General features: G+C 63.4%; 3 protein-coding genes across 9 annotated transcripts in view; all 3 read left to right on the top strand.

Moving 5' to 3' along the window:
• Positions 1-1,323, top strand: part of PLEKHM2 (pleckstrin homology and RUN domain containing M2) — a 34,928-nt gene extending 33,605 nt beyond the window's left edge. For all 7 annotated transcript variants that reach the window (XM_059691154.1, XM_059691151.1, XM_059691153.1 and 4 more), the window contains one exon: positions 331-1,323. In XM_059691154.1, the coding sequence (XP_059547137.1) occupies positions 331-465 (135 nt within the window). In that variant the 3' untranslated portion in view covers positions 466-1,323. The remainder of the gene's footprint in view (positions 1-330) is intronic.
• Positions 1,324-2,691: 1,368 nt separating this feature from the next.
• On the top strand, positions 2,692-7,349 carry SLC25A34 (solute carrier family 25 member 34). The gene is made up of 5 exons (XM_059691139.1): positions 2,692-3,327; positions 4,439-4,504; positions 4,596-4,748; positions 5,074-5,208; positions 5,870-7,349. Exons 1-5 carry the CDS (start codon positions 2,908-2,910, stop codon positions 6,029-6,031), a joined length of 936 nt encoding a protein of 311 aa, XP_059547122.1. The 5' UTR covers positions 2,692-2,907; the 3' UTR covers positions 6,032-7,349.
• Positions 7,350-8,018: 669 nt separating this feature from the next.
• On the top strand, positions 8,019-12,274 carry TMEM82 (transmembrane protein 82). The gene is made up of 6 exons (XM_059691138.1): positions 8,019-8,153; positions 8,394-8,466; positions 8,668-8,842; positions 9,278-9,695; positions 11,203-11,390; positions 11,908-12,274. Exons 1-6 carry the CDS (start codon positions 8,063-8,065, stop codon positions 11,995-11,997), a joined length of 1,035 nt encoding a protein of 344 aa, XP_059547121.1. The 5' UTR covers positions 8,019-8,062; the 3' UTR covers positions 11,998-12,274.
• Positions 12,275-12,860: the final 586 nt, after the last annotated feature.

Genomic DNA, 12,860 nt, shown 5'->3' with positions numbered 1-12,860 from the left:
GGACCAAAGGGCCACCCTGACTCCCAAGGAGTCTGAGACTTGGGGCCATCCAGGGCCTTCTTGGTTCCAATAGAATAGCGCGAATTGAGTGCTGAAGTGGGGCTGAGACCGAGCTGTTCCAGGTAAGCAGGACACTCAGGTGCGCAGCCAGCTAGAGCGCAGGGCCTGCCAGGTGGGCGCCCACCCAGAGCCGGCCTGCCCCGGAAGGAGGCTGGGGTGTCACCTGGTCTCAGCTTCAGCCCCACCTTGAAGGGCAGAATTCAGGGGGCGGACGAGGCCGCCCTGGTGCGGGGGCTCCGTGGCCCTCACGCTCCCTGCCGCCCGACACAGGTGGACCTCCCCCACAAGGCCATCCAGGAGGCCTCCCACAAGAAGTTCGAGGACGCCCTGAGCCTCATCCACAGCGCGTGGCAGCGCAGCGACAGCCTCTGCCGCGGCAGAGCCTCCCGGGACCCCTGGTGCTGAGGCGGAGCTGGCCGGTGTCCTGGTGGGCAGGACGGGGAGGCGCGCGGGGCACCACGGTCACCACGGCGGCGGCGCGCTGCTCGGGGCCCGGCCTCCCCCGTTCCACAGCCCACTTCCACCCCGGGCGGCAGAACCAGCGGGCGGGGCTGAGACAGGGTCGGTCCCTCCCTGTGACCCAGAGCGGGTGCGGAACACCCTGGGCACCCTGCCCAGCAGGTGGGCACTGGGAATGCCAGGGGCAGAGGTCTGAGCCCTATGGGCTCTGTAGTTGCACAGCCTCCTCCCAGGGCCACGCCTCAGCCACGCCATCTCTTTAGGATGGCGATGGGAATAATACCGACCCTGAGGGAGCAGAAGGATGGGGGGGTCCCCTCTTCCTCTCCATCCCGGGCAGAGGGGCCGCCCTGGGGCCCGGAGTGTCTGGCCATCCTGTTCATTTTTGAACATATACCCGGCCGTGCAGGGAAGCGGAGCACTGGGGTCTTAGTGCATGTCATCTCCTCACTAACCCGTCCCACGCGCACTGCTGCCTGCCTTCCAGGGCGGGGCCAGGGAGGACTGGCCTCCCTGGCTGCCAGGAGGCCCTGCATGTCCGTGGGCCCTTGCCCTTGCCTCTCCCTGAACCTGGCAGTGCCATGGACCCAGGAATCAGGCTGTGTCCTTGCACCGGGAGCAGAGGGGAGGGAGGCGGGCATGGAGCGGGGCAGAGCCCACCAGCCTGGGGTCCACGTTGGAGCCTCCTGACTGTCCTGCTTGGCTAGAGCCAGGCCCTTCCCAAGCGCTTGTCAAGGGCCCTCTCGGGGAAGGAGTCGGGTCTGGGTTTTGTTTTTTAAAATAAAATAGATGTTATATTGCCAAGACGTGTCACTGGCCGTTTTTGACCAGGATGGGATGGGGGACCTCCAATCCCTCTCCTCAGGCCCCTCGACCCTCGTTCTTCATTCCACAATGTTCCATCAGCCGCTGGTGCCAACACTGGAACCAGAGTCCCTGCGCCCTGGGGCACTCGAGTCTGGAGGAGCCCAGGCCTGGGAGTTCCGGCCTGACCTTTGCCCTCCCTCCGGTTTCCTGCAGGGGCCAGGGGTGGGGTGGCCCCAGTCCTAGGCAGGTCTCCACTACTGGAAAGACACTCCTGCCTCCTGGCCTCCCAGCCATGGGGGTAGATGCCAGCCACTCGGGTAAGCCCGGGAGAGTTCCCGCTGTTCCCGAGGCCTCTTGTCGAGCTGCTGCCCCAGGGGCTGGCTAGAGGATGCCAAGCCACCAGGCTGGGGAGCCGTTCGCCACTGCCACCTCCAGGGCCTCACACACCGGAGGAAAGGGGCAGACTCGGGAGGGGGTGGGTGTGGCGGCCCCCAGGCAGGGTTCCAGGCAGGGCGGCTCTGCCTCCGGTTTTGACACTGACACCAGCACCTAGGGTGATGCAGGGTGGCCCTGGCAGGAGAGAACTGCTCTGAGGGCAGAGGTCAAGGTGAGCAGCCTGGCGCCTGGCAGCAGGGGGGGTGGGGGGAGGGGCGGGTTCCTTCTCACCGGGCACGAAGGGCCATTTCCTGCAGGGGCTCCTCCAGAAGCCACAACCCAGGAGGGGCTCCCACTGGGAGGAGGGTCGGGCTGAGGGACAAGTCCCGACCAGGTAAGCGGCCGAAGCCACTGGTCACTCCTGGAGGTCTCCTACCCGCCAGGGACCCCGGCAGCGGGGATGTGGACCACCTTTTATTGGGTGCTTTTCACACATCGCTGACCCTCCAGAGAAGCTCTGCCGTGGGTGTGGACGCCCCCCTTTCACAAACGGAGAGCTGACGCTCAGGGGAAGTGACCATTCTAGCACAGCTGGGAGTCCAGGCCAGTCCCTCCTCTGCCGTCCCTGACGGAGCCAGACTGGAAGGCCGAGGCCGGGGAGGGGCCCTCACACGCGGCAGGGGTAGGAGTGGGGCTGTGGCTGAGTTGCCCGGCAGACTGTGGCCAGCAGCCCCCGGGGCAGTTCCCCACGCCCAGGGCTCTGAGCTGCAGCAGGACTGGCTAAGCCTCAGGTGGGGCAGAAGCACCAGCCCTTTGCCCCAGGGACCACAGGGAGGGCTGGAGGACAAGGGGCAGGAGAAGGAGGCGCAGCTGATTGGCACCTTCTCCCCGCCCCCAATCTCTTGCTGGTCCAGGTGACCTTTGCCCCAGATCCCAGTGTCTAGGTCCGCCCAGCCGGGAGGTGTGGAGAACAAAGGCAGCTGGGATTGGTCAGAACCCAGCAGGGGTGTGTCGCAGGCACCCACAGCCCAGGCGTGAGCGCCGGGCAGGTGGACTCTCGGGATAGATCAGCAACGGCCTGGCAGCTGCAGGCCTGTCCCACCGGACCCTGCCCTCCACACATGGCCCCCGGGCCCCTCGATCCCTAGCCCTGTGACCTTCCAGGGGTACAGGCAACCTGAGCGCCACCACCCCAGGGTCTGTGCCATGCCCCTGACCCGGGCACAGCCGGCTGCTGGCACAGAGGACACGGGAGCGGTGGCCCCGGCTGTGGACCTGGTGCTGGGTGCCTCGGCCTGTTGCCTGGCCTGCGTCTTCACCAACCCCCTGGAGGTGGTGAAGACTCGGCTGCAGCTGCAGGGAGAACTGCAGGCCCCGGGCACCTACCCTCAGCACTACCGGGGCTTTGTGGCCTCCATAGCCGCCGTGGCCAGAGCAGATGGGCTGAGTGGCCTGCAGAAGGGGCTGGCCGCCAGCCTGCTCTACCAGGGCCTCATGAACAGCGTCCGCTTCTATTGCTACAGCCTGGCCTGCCAGGCTGGCCTTACCCAGCAGCCAGGTGGCACCGTGGTCGCAGGTGCGGTGGCTGGGGCACTGGGAGCCTTCGTGGGGAGCCCTGCTTACCTGGTGAGTGCCTCGTCTCCATCCTCCACCATCCCATGACCCAACTCCCGCCAGGGCTCCGAAGCTTCCAGGGCTGGCCTCTGTGGCCAGGGCGGGGGGAGGGGCGGGGGGGCGGGGGAGGGTAGACAGTGAAGGGGGTGGGGGCAGGCTAGGTGGGGCTGCCCCCTGGAACATCCCTTCGCAGGACTGAAATCTGCCCCAGGACCTTGCCCCATCCTCTGTCCCCTGGAGCCCCCATCCTGCAGGTCCTGAGCCAGGGCCGGGCAGGGGGTAGCAGGTGTGCTGGAGGTGTGCACTTGTGTGGCTTGTGGTTGAGCATCCATCCCTGAACCAAGAGGTCCTTGGTTCAATTCCCAGTCAGGGCACATGCCCAGGTTGCAGGTCGATCCCCATTGGGGGACATGCGGGAGGCAGCCTTTCGATGTTTCTCTCTCATCTCTCTATCCCTCTCCCTCCCTCTCTCCCTCTTAAAAAAAGTCAATAAAAACATATTAAAAAATAAAAAAGAATAAAGCTCCCCTGCCTGTCTGGTGTAGCTCAGTGGTTGAGCATCAACCAGGAACTAAGAGGTCACCTGTTCTATTCCTGGACAGGGCACAGGCTCAGGTTGTGGGCTCCATCCCCAGTCAGGGGCGGAAAGGGAGCAGCTGATCAGTGATGTTTCTCTCTCATCCATGTTTCTATCTCTCTATCCCTCTCCCTTTCTCTCTCTCTAAAAATCAATAAAAAAGTTAAAATAAATAAAAAATGAATAAGTACTCTCTCTATAAAAAAGAATGACGCTTCCTGGAGCCAGGCCGGCACTAGGCTGGGTGCGGTACCACTGTCCTCTCCCCCGGCCCTCAGATCAGCTTTTCGAAGGTAAGCAGACACAGGAGGTGTGTGCAGACCCGGCCAACTCTGGAGACTCGCCCCAACCCTGTCTCACACGCCCCCTAAGCTGCAGGTGTGGGCTCCTGGAGGTCCAGGTGCCCGGTGGGACAGCTCCCTGGAACATCGCTGCCCGGGTCTGCACTCTGCCCCGGGCGACCGGGAAAGGGTGCCCTCCACCCACACAGCTCAGCCAGGCTCTCCAGGCTGGGCCCTAAGCCCTCCATCACCTCTGCTCTCACAGGTCAAAACGCAGCTGCAGGCCCAGACGGTGGCCGAGATGGCTGTGGGGCACCAGCACCACCACCAGGTGGGACTGTCACTCCCCAGAGCTCCCTGGGCTGGGTGGGCTCCTGGGCGGGCAAGGGGCTGCCCAGTGACCCTGTGCCCTCTCCCCACAGAGCGTCCTGGGCGCCATGGAGACCATCTGGCGGCAGCAGGGCCTGGCAGGTCTGTGGCGGGGTGTGGGTGGGGCTGTGCCCCGAGTCATGGTTGGCTCAGCTGCCCAGCTGGCCACCTTCGCCTCTGCCAAGGCCTGGGTGCAGGAGCGACAGGTGAGGGGCCAGGGACACACACACAGGAGTGAGGGGGGCCACCTGCCTCCTTTCTCCCTCTCTGCCTGGGCCCGGGTCACACCTCAACATCCCAGCTGGACTCTCACACAGGGAACCCCAGTGGGTGGTGACAGACAAGGTCCCATAGTACCCCTGGGCCAGCAGGAATGGGGGGCCCAGCAGTGAACCCTGAAGGTGTGAAGAACCTTGTGGGGGAGATGTGGGTGGGGGGTGGCTGGAGGGGCCCTGTCTTCTCCCTTCTCCCAGGTGGAGGGAGGCTGGTGGGAGCAGCGGCGGGTGTCAGCAGCCTGTGCCATCCCCACAGTGGCTCCCGGAGGACAGCTGGCTGGTGGCCCTGGCCGGAGGCATGATCAGCAGTGTGGCGGTGGTGGCGGTCATGACCCCCTTCGACGTGGTCAGCACTCGGCTGTACAATCAGCCTGTGGATGGAGCTGGCAGGGTGAGCAGGGGACCAGGTGGCGAGGATGTGGGAGCTGGAGAGCGCCCGTCCCAACACACACACACACACACACACACACACACACACACACACACAGCCGAGACACACAGGCATGTGACATACATGCAAACGCATTCATTCGGCTTGTGTGCGGAGCACCTATGACCCAGGCACGTGCTAAGCAGTCTCACATCTGGAACTTATTCCATCCTCACACCCACCTTCATTTTCCTGATGAGGAAACTGAGGCTCAGAGATATCATGTGACTTGCCTGAGGTCACCCAGCTGTTATGTGTGGAGGACCCTGCACTGGAATCCAGGCCTGACCCCACGGCCTCACAGACAGGTGCCCGCCATCGTGTACGCTGGTGCAACTGTGCCCAACACACAGGTGCCCTCCACAGGCTGAGTTAGGGATGAAACCCACCTGTGTGCCACTAGCCAAACTGAGCCCCTGGCTGGGGCTGGGGCTGCCTGAAGGAAGAGACTCCTTTTAAAATGTTGCCACGTAAAGGTCCTTCCTTCTGTAATTTCCCTAGCTTGGGGGGGGGGGTGCCTTTTCTGAGGTGCCGCAGAAGCCCTTACACACAGACATACTCTGGTGTGCCAGCCAGGGCCCCACAGCCCCTGTAGTGACACCCACCTTGTGTCTGTCCCCAGGGCCAGCTGTACCGGGGCCTGGCTGACTGCCTGGTGAAGATTTGGCGGCAGGAGGGACCCCCGGCGCTCTATAAGGGTCTGGGCCCCGCCTACCTGCGCCTGGGCCCCCACACCATCCTCAGCATGCTCTTCTGGGATGAGCTCCGGAAACTGGCCCGATAGGGCGGGGCCAGGGCACCTAGGGTGTCCCTCACCCCACAGCCTGACACAGCCCGTCACCCCGCTCCAGCTGGGAATGGCCATCTCTCACCAGTCACAGGCCCAGGCTCTGCCCCGGGTCTGGGGAGAGTGTGGACAGCTGGTCAACCCACCAGCCCCGTGACCCACCAGCCTGCTGGGAATCACCACCTCTGTTCTCCGGAAAGTCCTCTTCCCTTCCTTCTCTGCTTGGGGTTGCCTTGTCCCAGGGCCTTACTCATCGTTATAATGACGGCCCCGCGCCCAGCCATGAGCTGGGTCGCTTACCTGCATCAGCTGCTTCAACCAGAAACAACGGTGGGAGGTGACAAACCCTCTCACCAAGGAGCCAGCCGAGGCTCAGAAGGGTGAAGAGCTTTGATCAAAGCCACACAGCGCTGAGATGGCAGAGCCAGGACTGGAGCAACCCTGCCCAGCCCAGAACTGTGCCCTTGGCAAGGACCAGGACGCGGGGCGGAGTGTCCCCAAGGGATCACTGCACACAGGAGACCCTGGGTGCCCCGGAGGCATGTCCTCTCCCGTGGTGGTCCGCCAGGGCTGCCGGAACAAAGTGCCTCAGACCAGGCGACTATAACCATCGACGGTGATTTCTCCCAGCTCTGGAAGCCAGAAGTCCAAGATCAAGGGGTCAGCAGGGTTGGTTTCTTCTCAGGCCTCGCTCCTTGGCTTGAGATGGCTGACTTCTCTGTGTCCTTCCTTCTGTGCGTGTCTGTGCCCCAATCTCATAAGGACCAGTCATTTGGGACTAGGGCCACCATGTTAACGTAATCACCTCTGTAAAGACCCTTCTCCAACTACAGCCACCCTCTGAGGTCCTGGGGTAGGATTTCGTTATAATGAATTGGGGTGCGGGGGGGACACAGTTCAGCCTGTCGCGTCAACGATGGCTCTACTGAGGCCCTCCCGTGCCCAGCACTGCGGGCATTTGCACAGATCCGCATGGCGACCCTGGAAAGGAGCCCTCGGGAAGCCTGTGGTTCAGATGAGGAGACTGAGGCCAGGCTGGGGGAGTGGCTGGCCCAAGTGGAGTAGCAGAGCCAGGCATCCTCCTCCGACGCTTTTCCCAAACTGCAGCCACACTCCCTGCGTGGGTGTCCCTCAGGCCGCGCTGACCTCTGTGCCACGGAGGTGGACGCCCAGGCCCCTGAAAGGGGAGGCCTGGCCCGGGCCCAGCAGCCTGAACTGCCTTCCCTGCCAACACCCGCGTCTTGGAAAAGCTGCTCCCGGGGGCACGCCTACCAACACTCCAAACCAATAAAGTTTTCTATTTTCTTTACTCCAATGAGTCTCCTCTGCCGGCAGCCTCAGTCTCCCCCGCCCCTGAGCCCCCCACCCCTTTGGCTCTCTACCTTGGTCTCCCCCTCCCCTGAACCCCTTTCCTTGGCTACTTCAGTCTGGGGAAGGAGGGTCCAAAAGCTTCGGGCGGTCCAGCCCCACCCCGTCTGGCCCCGGGGAAGCCTGCCACCTAGAGGACACAGAGAGGATAGTCAAGGCGCTGCCCGTGGCTGAGGTGGTGGGGCCCAGAGCTAGATCCCAACCTCAGGCCTGGGGGCGGATGTACGCCCCCCTCCAGACTTGGGGCTGAGAGTAGAGCCTGACCTCGGGAATGTAGGGGAATAGAGGCCGCCCTCCAGATCCTGGGCTGAGAGGACAGAGCCCAGACCGAAGGCTGGGACAAAGGATGACAGGACAGAGGCCTGGGCTTCAGGAAGCCACTGTGAGGCAAGCCCTAAGGGAGGGTCAGAAAAGCGGGCACCAGGCTTGAGCAGGGACAGAGACCAACCCCTGAGATGCCCCTTCACCTGGTGCTGCCCGGATGGGGAACACCTGGGCCGCATTGGTCCCATCGCCCCTTAACCCTCCCGCTCCCCTCCCTGCCCTCCCGCCCTGGGCCTTTGACCCCTCCCACCTCCCTCCCCGGCACCTTTGCCCTGTGACGTCAGCTGTCAGCTCTCCGGAGCGGACCAGGCCAAGGCTGGGCTGGATCTGGCTGCCATGTTCTCCCTGCTGTCCCTCCCCTCCTGGCTCCCGGGCCTCTCCTCCCTTGAGTGGGGCTCCAGCCTCCTCCTCGACTCTGTTCTGACAGGTGAGCGCCCCCTCCCGCCCCCTCCAGGGCCTGCTCCGGTGGTGCAGGGTGCACCCCACCCATAGGTCTCCCAGCCCTAGGCTGCCCCTCCTCTAACCCTACGAGCACGCCCACTCTCCCCCCCCAGGCCTCATCGGGGCCTGCTCCAGTGGTGCAGGGTGCACCCCACCCATAGGTCTCCCAGCCTAGGCTGCCCCTCCTCTAACCCTACGAGCACGCCCACTCTCCCTCCCCCCTCAGGCCTCATCGGGGCCAGCGGAGTCTCCGTCCTGAACAGCCTCCTGAAGGTTTACTTTTTCGTGGGCTGTGCCAAGTGAGTGTCCACCTGCCCGGCCCACCCCCAGCCCTTTTGGGCCCCTGACCCCCAGCTGTGACTCTGGTCTCTGAGGGAGGACTGGGGGCAAGAGACCACCCGTCCGGTCCGGCCAGGGAGTGTGGCCGGGGACCCGGGAGCCCCTCCAGGGCCCAGGCTGCTGGTCCTGCCACTCTGCCTACACCCCCTGTGCCCCCACAGCAACCCGGAATGGCGGCTGGAAAAGGAGCGGCTGCAGACCCGGTGGGCCTTGCTGGAGTCCGTGCACCTGCCCGGGCTGGCCCTCATCCTGACCCTCGTGGGGCCCCGGGTGGCCTCCCTGGTGGTGCTGGAGTTCTCCCTCAGGGCTGTCTCCACGCTGCTGTCCCTGGGCAAGGTGAGGCCCGGGCGGTGGTGGGTGCGCACTGCTGGCCCCGCAGGCCAGATCGCTGGAGTGCATCGTCCCATGGTCCTCACAAGCACGGGGGAAAGTCTGTGTGAGCCCCGTTCACAGATGGGGAAACTGAGGCTCAGAGAGGGTGACCCACAGGGAGTGGAGTCAGGCTTTAAACCCAGGCCTCCAAGGCTCCGAGCCACCACGGGTGCTTCCGCGAGCACATGGGTGCCAGGAACAACCAGGATGGAAATTAAGCGGGAAGAAATGACCCCATTAGGGCTTGACGGGAGGCAGGATTCCCTCTTGGGGAATGATCCGAGGGGTTCCTTTGGGCCCAGCTTCCTGTAGACTGAAGCGTTTGTACCCTGCCAGCCCTCGGCATCCCGGTGGTGAGGGGACCACCATCGCGGCCCCTCTTCTGCCACCTCCCCCCAGGGCTCCGGGAGCGCCGAGAGGCTGCAGCTGTACCTGCTGGGCCAGTACTCGCTGGGCTGTGGGCTGAGCTGCGGCCTGAGCTTCCTGCAGGAGGGCGCCTCTCACCGCACGCTCAACCTGCTGCTGGGCCTCGGGCTGGCCGCGCTGCTGAGCTCGCTGGCCCAGCGCCTCCTCCGCCACGTCTGCCGCCTCTATGAGCTGCACAGCAGCCAGCACTACTGTGGGGTCTGCCTGAGTCTGCTGGCCGGGGCGCGTGACCTGCCCCGCCTGCTGGGCCGCGCCCTGGTCGTGGCTTTTGCTGTGGGCGACCTGGCGGCCGTGGCCCTCATCAACCGGGACTTCATGACCACCTCGGAGGCTGTGCGCTTCTGGACGCCGCTCACCATCTGCTACACCCTGCTGGTCATCTACATGCAAGGTGAGGGCCGCGGGGGGGCCGGGCACCCGCTGGGCAGTCACATCCTGCTGTCTGGCGGCCCAGCACTGTTCTAGATCCCGGGAGGCTGACAAGCTAGCCCCCACCCCTGCCACCCCAGGGCGCCTAGCCTGTGGCAGAGGCCACGTGGTGGTGGGGCAACTCAGAGAGGGGTGCAGCGTGCCCTGAGGAGATGGTGCTAGAATTGGACCTTGAAGGGTAAGCAGGAGCCCCTGAGAGAGATGAGGGGGACATGACCTTGTACGGCATGGCTCAGAGGTGAGAGAGCATGGCAGCCTCAAACAACTGGAAGAAGCTGAGTGTAGATGTCACCCCAAGAGGGGCTGACGCTGACGCGGTTCACTGGGGCCTGATGGAGAGTCCTCGTGGGCAGGGTTGTGGGGGGCGGGGTGTGTGGTTCTGATCAGATCTGGGCTCTAGGAAGAGGCTCCTGGCTGCAGAGTGGGGATGGGCCGGACAGAGTGAGGGTGGCCGGAAAAGGAAGGGCAGTCAGGCCGAGAGCAGCAGGTGCAAAGGCACTGGGGTGGGAGTGAGCTTGGGGTGCTCGCGGAACAGCAAAGAAACCCGAGTGGCTGCGGGTTTGAGTAAAGAGAAGTGAGCCAGGGATGAGATGAGTTGGGCGCGGGCACCGGACATCAGCAGGGCCTCACAGACAAGGTGAGGCGTGTGTAGCTCATTCCGAATGCGGTGGGAAGTGCTGGCGGGTGACACGCACAGGAATGACGTCCTCTCACTGGTGCGTTTGGAAGGTCATGAGCTGTTGAGTAGATACTTGAATTGTAGGGTCAAGAACAGAAGCTAGGCCGAAACCGGTTTGGCTCAGTGGATGGAGCGTCGGCTTGCGGACTGGAGGGTCCCAGGTTCGGTTCCGGTCGGGGGCATGTGCCTGGGTTGCGGGCGCATCCCCAGTGGGAGATGTGCAGGAGGCAGCTGATCGATGTTTCTCTCTCATCGATGTTTCTAACTCTCTATCTCTCTCCCTTCCTCTCTGTAAAAAATCAATAAAAATATATTAAAAAAAAAAAAAAAAAAAGAACAGAAGCTAGGAGCCCAGTGAGGAGGCTGCTTGGAGAGATGAAGGTGGCCGGGACCAGGGTGGGCAGTGCAGTGGCGAGGCGACTTGGGTGGGGATCTGCTTGGCAGAGTGGACAGGCTTACTAAGGGGTGAGACATAGACGTGCAGGAGAGGAGTCGGGCTGCAGGCTGGCGTGTTCGGCGTGCTCTGTCCGGAGCGCAGGAGGGGCACACCAGCAGGAGGCGCAGGTGAGCAGTGAGGCCTGGGAGGCAGAGGGCCTGGTGCCTTGTGGGGCTCCAAGAGTGGGGGTGGGGCCAGAAGCAAGGGAGAGGGGCTGCAGGGGGAGGGAGGGGAAGGCTCTCACTGAGGGGCGGGGGGGGGTGGAGCAGGGAGGCCCAGGCCTGATCCAGCTGGACCTCAGTTTGGGGTGCCGGTTGCGGCAGGTGGGGCGGTGACAGGCGGTGTGTTCCACAGAGGAGCAGCGGCAGCACCCTGGCCTGCAGAGCCAGGTCCAGACGGTGCTGGTGCGCATGGGCGGCCTCTTCGTGCTGCTGCTGACCGTGGGCCGCTGGCTGGACCTGCTGGGCATCCTCATCTCCCTGCTGGGCGAGCTCTGGTGCCTGGTGGGCGTCCGCACCCTGCTTGACCTCTGCCAGAAACAGGTGGGCACCCCACCCCGCGCGTCCCCTACACACTGACGCCTGCTCCCGACAGCCGGGGAGCCTCCACGGGCCCGAGTGTAAGAAGAGCCGGGCCCTCGCTGGTTTGCTCAGTGCTTAGCGTGTCGGCCCGTGGACTGAAGGGTCTTGGGTTCGATTCCAGTCAGGGGCACGAACCTCGGTTGCAGGCTTGATCCCCTGTCCCGGTCGAGGCACGTGCGGGAGGCAACCAATCGATGTTTCTCTCTCACATGGATGTTTCTCTCTCTGTCTGTCTCCCCCCCCCCTTCTACTCTCTCTAAAAATCAATGGAAAAAATATCCTCGGGTGAGCTGGGGAAACCTCTCTTGGGGTGGGGGCAGGAGCTCGGGTCCCCTCTCTCACCTGGCGTTAACCTTTGACCTGTGCCCCAGAGGCCCTCAACAGGAGGAAGGCCTTGAATAAATGGAGGCCTGAACCCCCACAGGGGACGGGGCATCGGTGGGGTACCCTCCATCCTTTCCTCCCCGCCTTCCCTCAGGATTTTCCACCCCAGAGGCCTACTGTGTCAGCTCCAAGTCAGCCCCAGCCCTCGGCACCTGCCCAGACCCAGGGGACGGCCCCTTCCTGACCTGCCCCCCAGAACGGACTCCCGGACCCACCCAGGCTCACCTGGAGGCCTGACACCAGCACGGTGCCCGGAGGCAGGGGGCAGGGTTGGCCCCACCTGGAACTCGCACTGGAGCCCCTGAGAGGGAGGGGAGGATTTGGGGTTAGGAGGGGGCACCTGGGGCCACTGGCTTCATCCTTTACTGGGGTGGGCAGGGGCACACAGCCCTGAGACCTGCCCCAGGGCCTCCCCCTACCGCCTTCCGTCCTCTCCTCAGACAATAAAGGTGTTTTTCTCACCCTGTGGCTGGAATCATGAGTATGCAGAGGGGCAAGGCTCTTCCCACCACACAGCTTCCTGGCCGGGCGGGCTCCTGGGATATGTGTCAGGAGTCGGCTACTGAGGTGGCTGAGGAGGCAGTCGGGGTGCGGCGGATGGACACATGCACGAGCACCCACTTGCATCTTGGGGGGACGGTGCTGTCCTGTCCCATCCGAGGCTGAGGCACAGCTGAAGGGAACGGAATGCTGGAAGGGCCTCTCAGGCCCCACCACACCCTGGCCTGTCTAAGCCCATGAGGATGCTTCCTGTCTCAGCTCCGTTCAGCCTCGCGTCCCTGCTTTTCCAGCGAGTACAGAAGGCTGAATACCGAGCCCTCTGCTGGCCTGCTGTGCACCCTTGGGTAGGCTGCTGTCCCCCTCTGAGCCTATCAGAACAGCTACCATGGGTTGTGTGCCTTTTTATTTATTTATTTATTTATTTATTTTTAAAAAACATATCTTTTTTTAAAACATATTTTATTGATTTTTTACAGAGAGGAAGGGAGAGAGATAGAGAGCGAGAAACATCCATGAGAGAGAAACATCGATCAGCTGCCTCCTGCA

This window comes from Myotis daubentonii, chromosome 3, assembly GCF_963259705.1.
Source record: "Myotis daubentonii chromosome 3, mMyoDau2.1, whole genome shotgun sequence".
Taxonomy (NCBI): Eukaryota; Metazoa; Chordata; class Mammalia; order Chiroptera; family Vespertilionidae; genus Myotis; species Myotis daubentonii.
The sequence above is the reverse complement of the archived record's forward strand: the minus strand, read 5'-3'. Positions and strand labels throughout refer to the sequence as shown.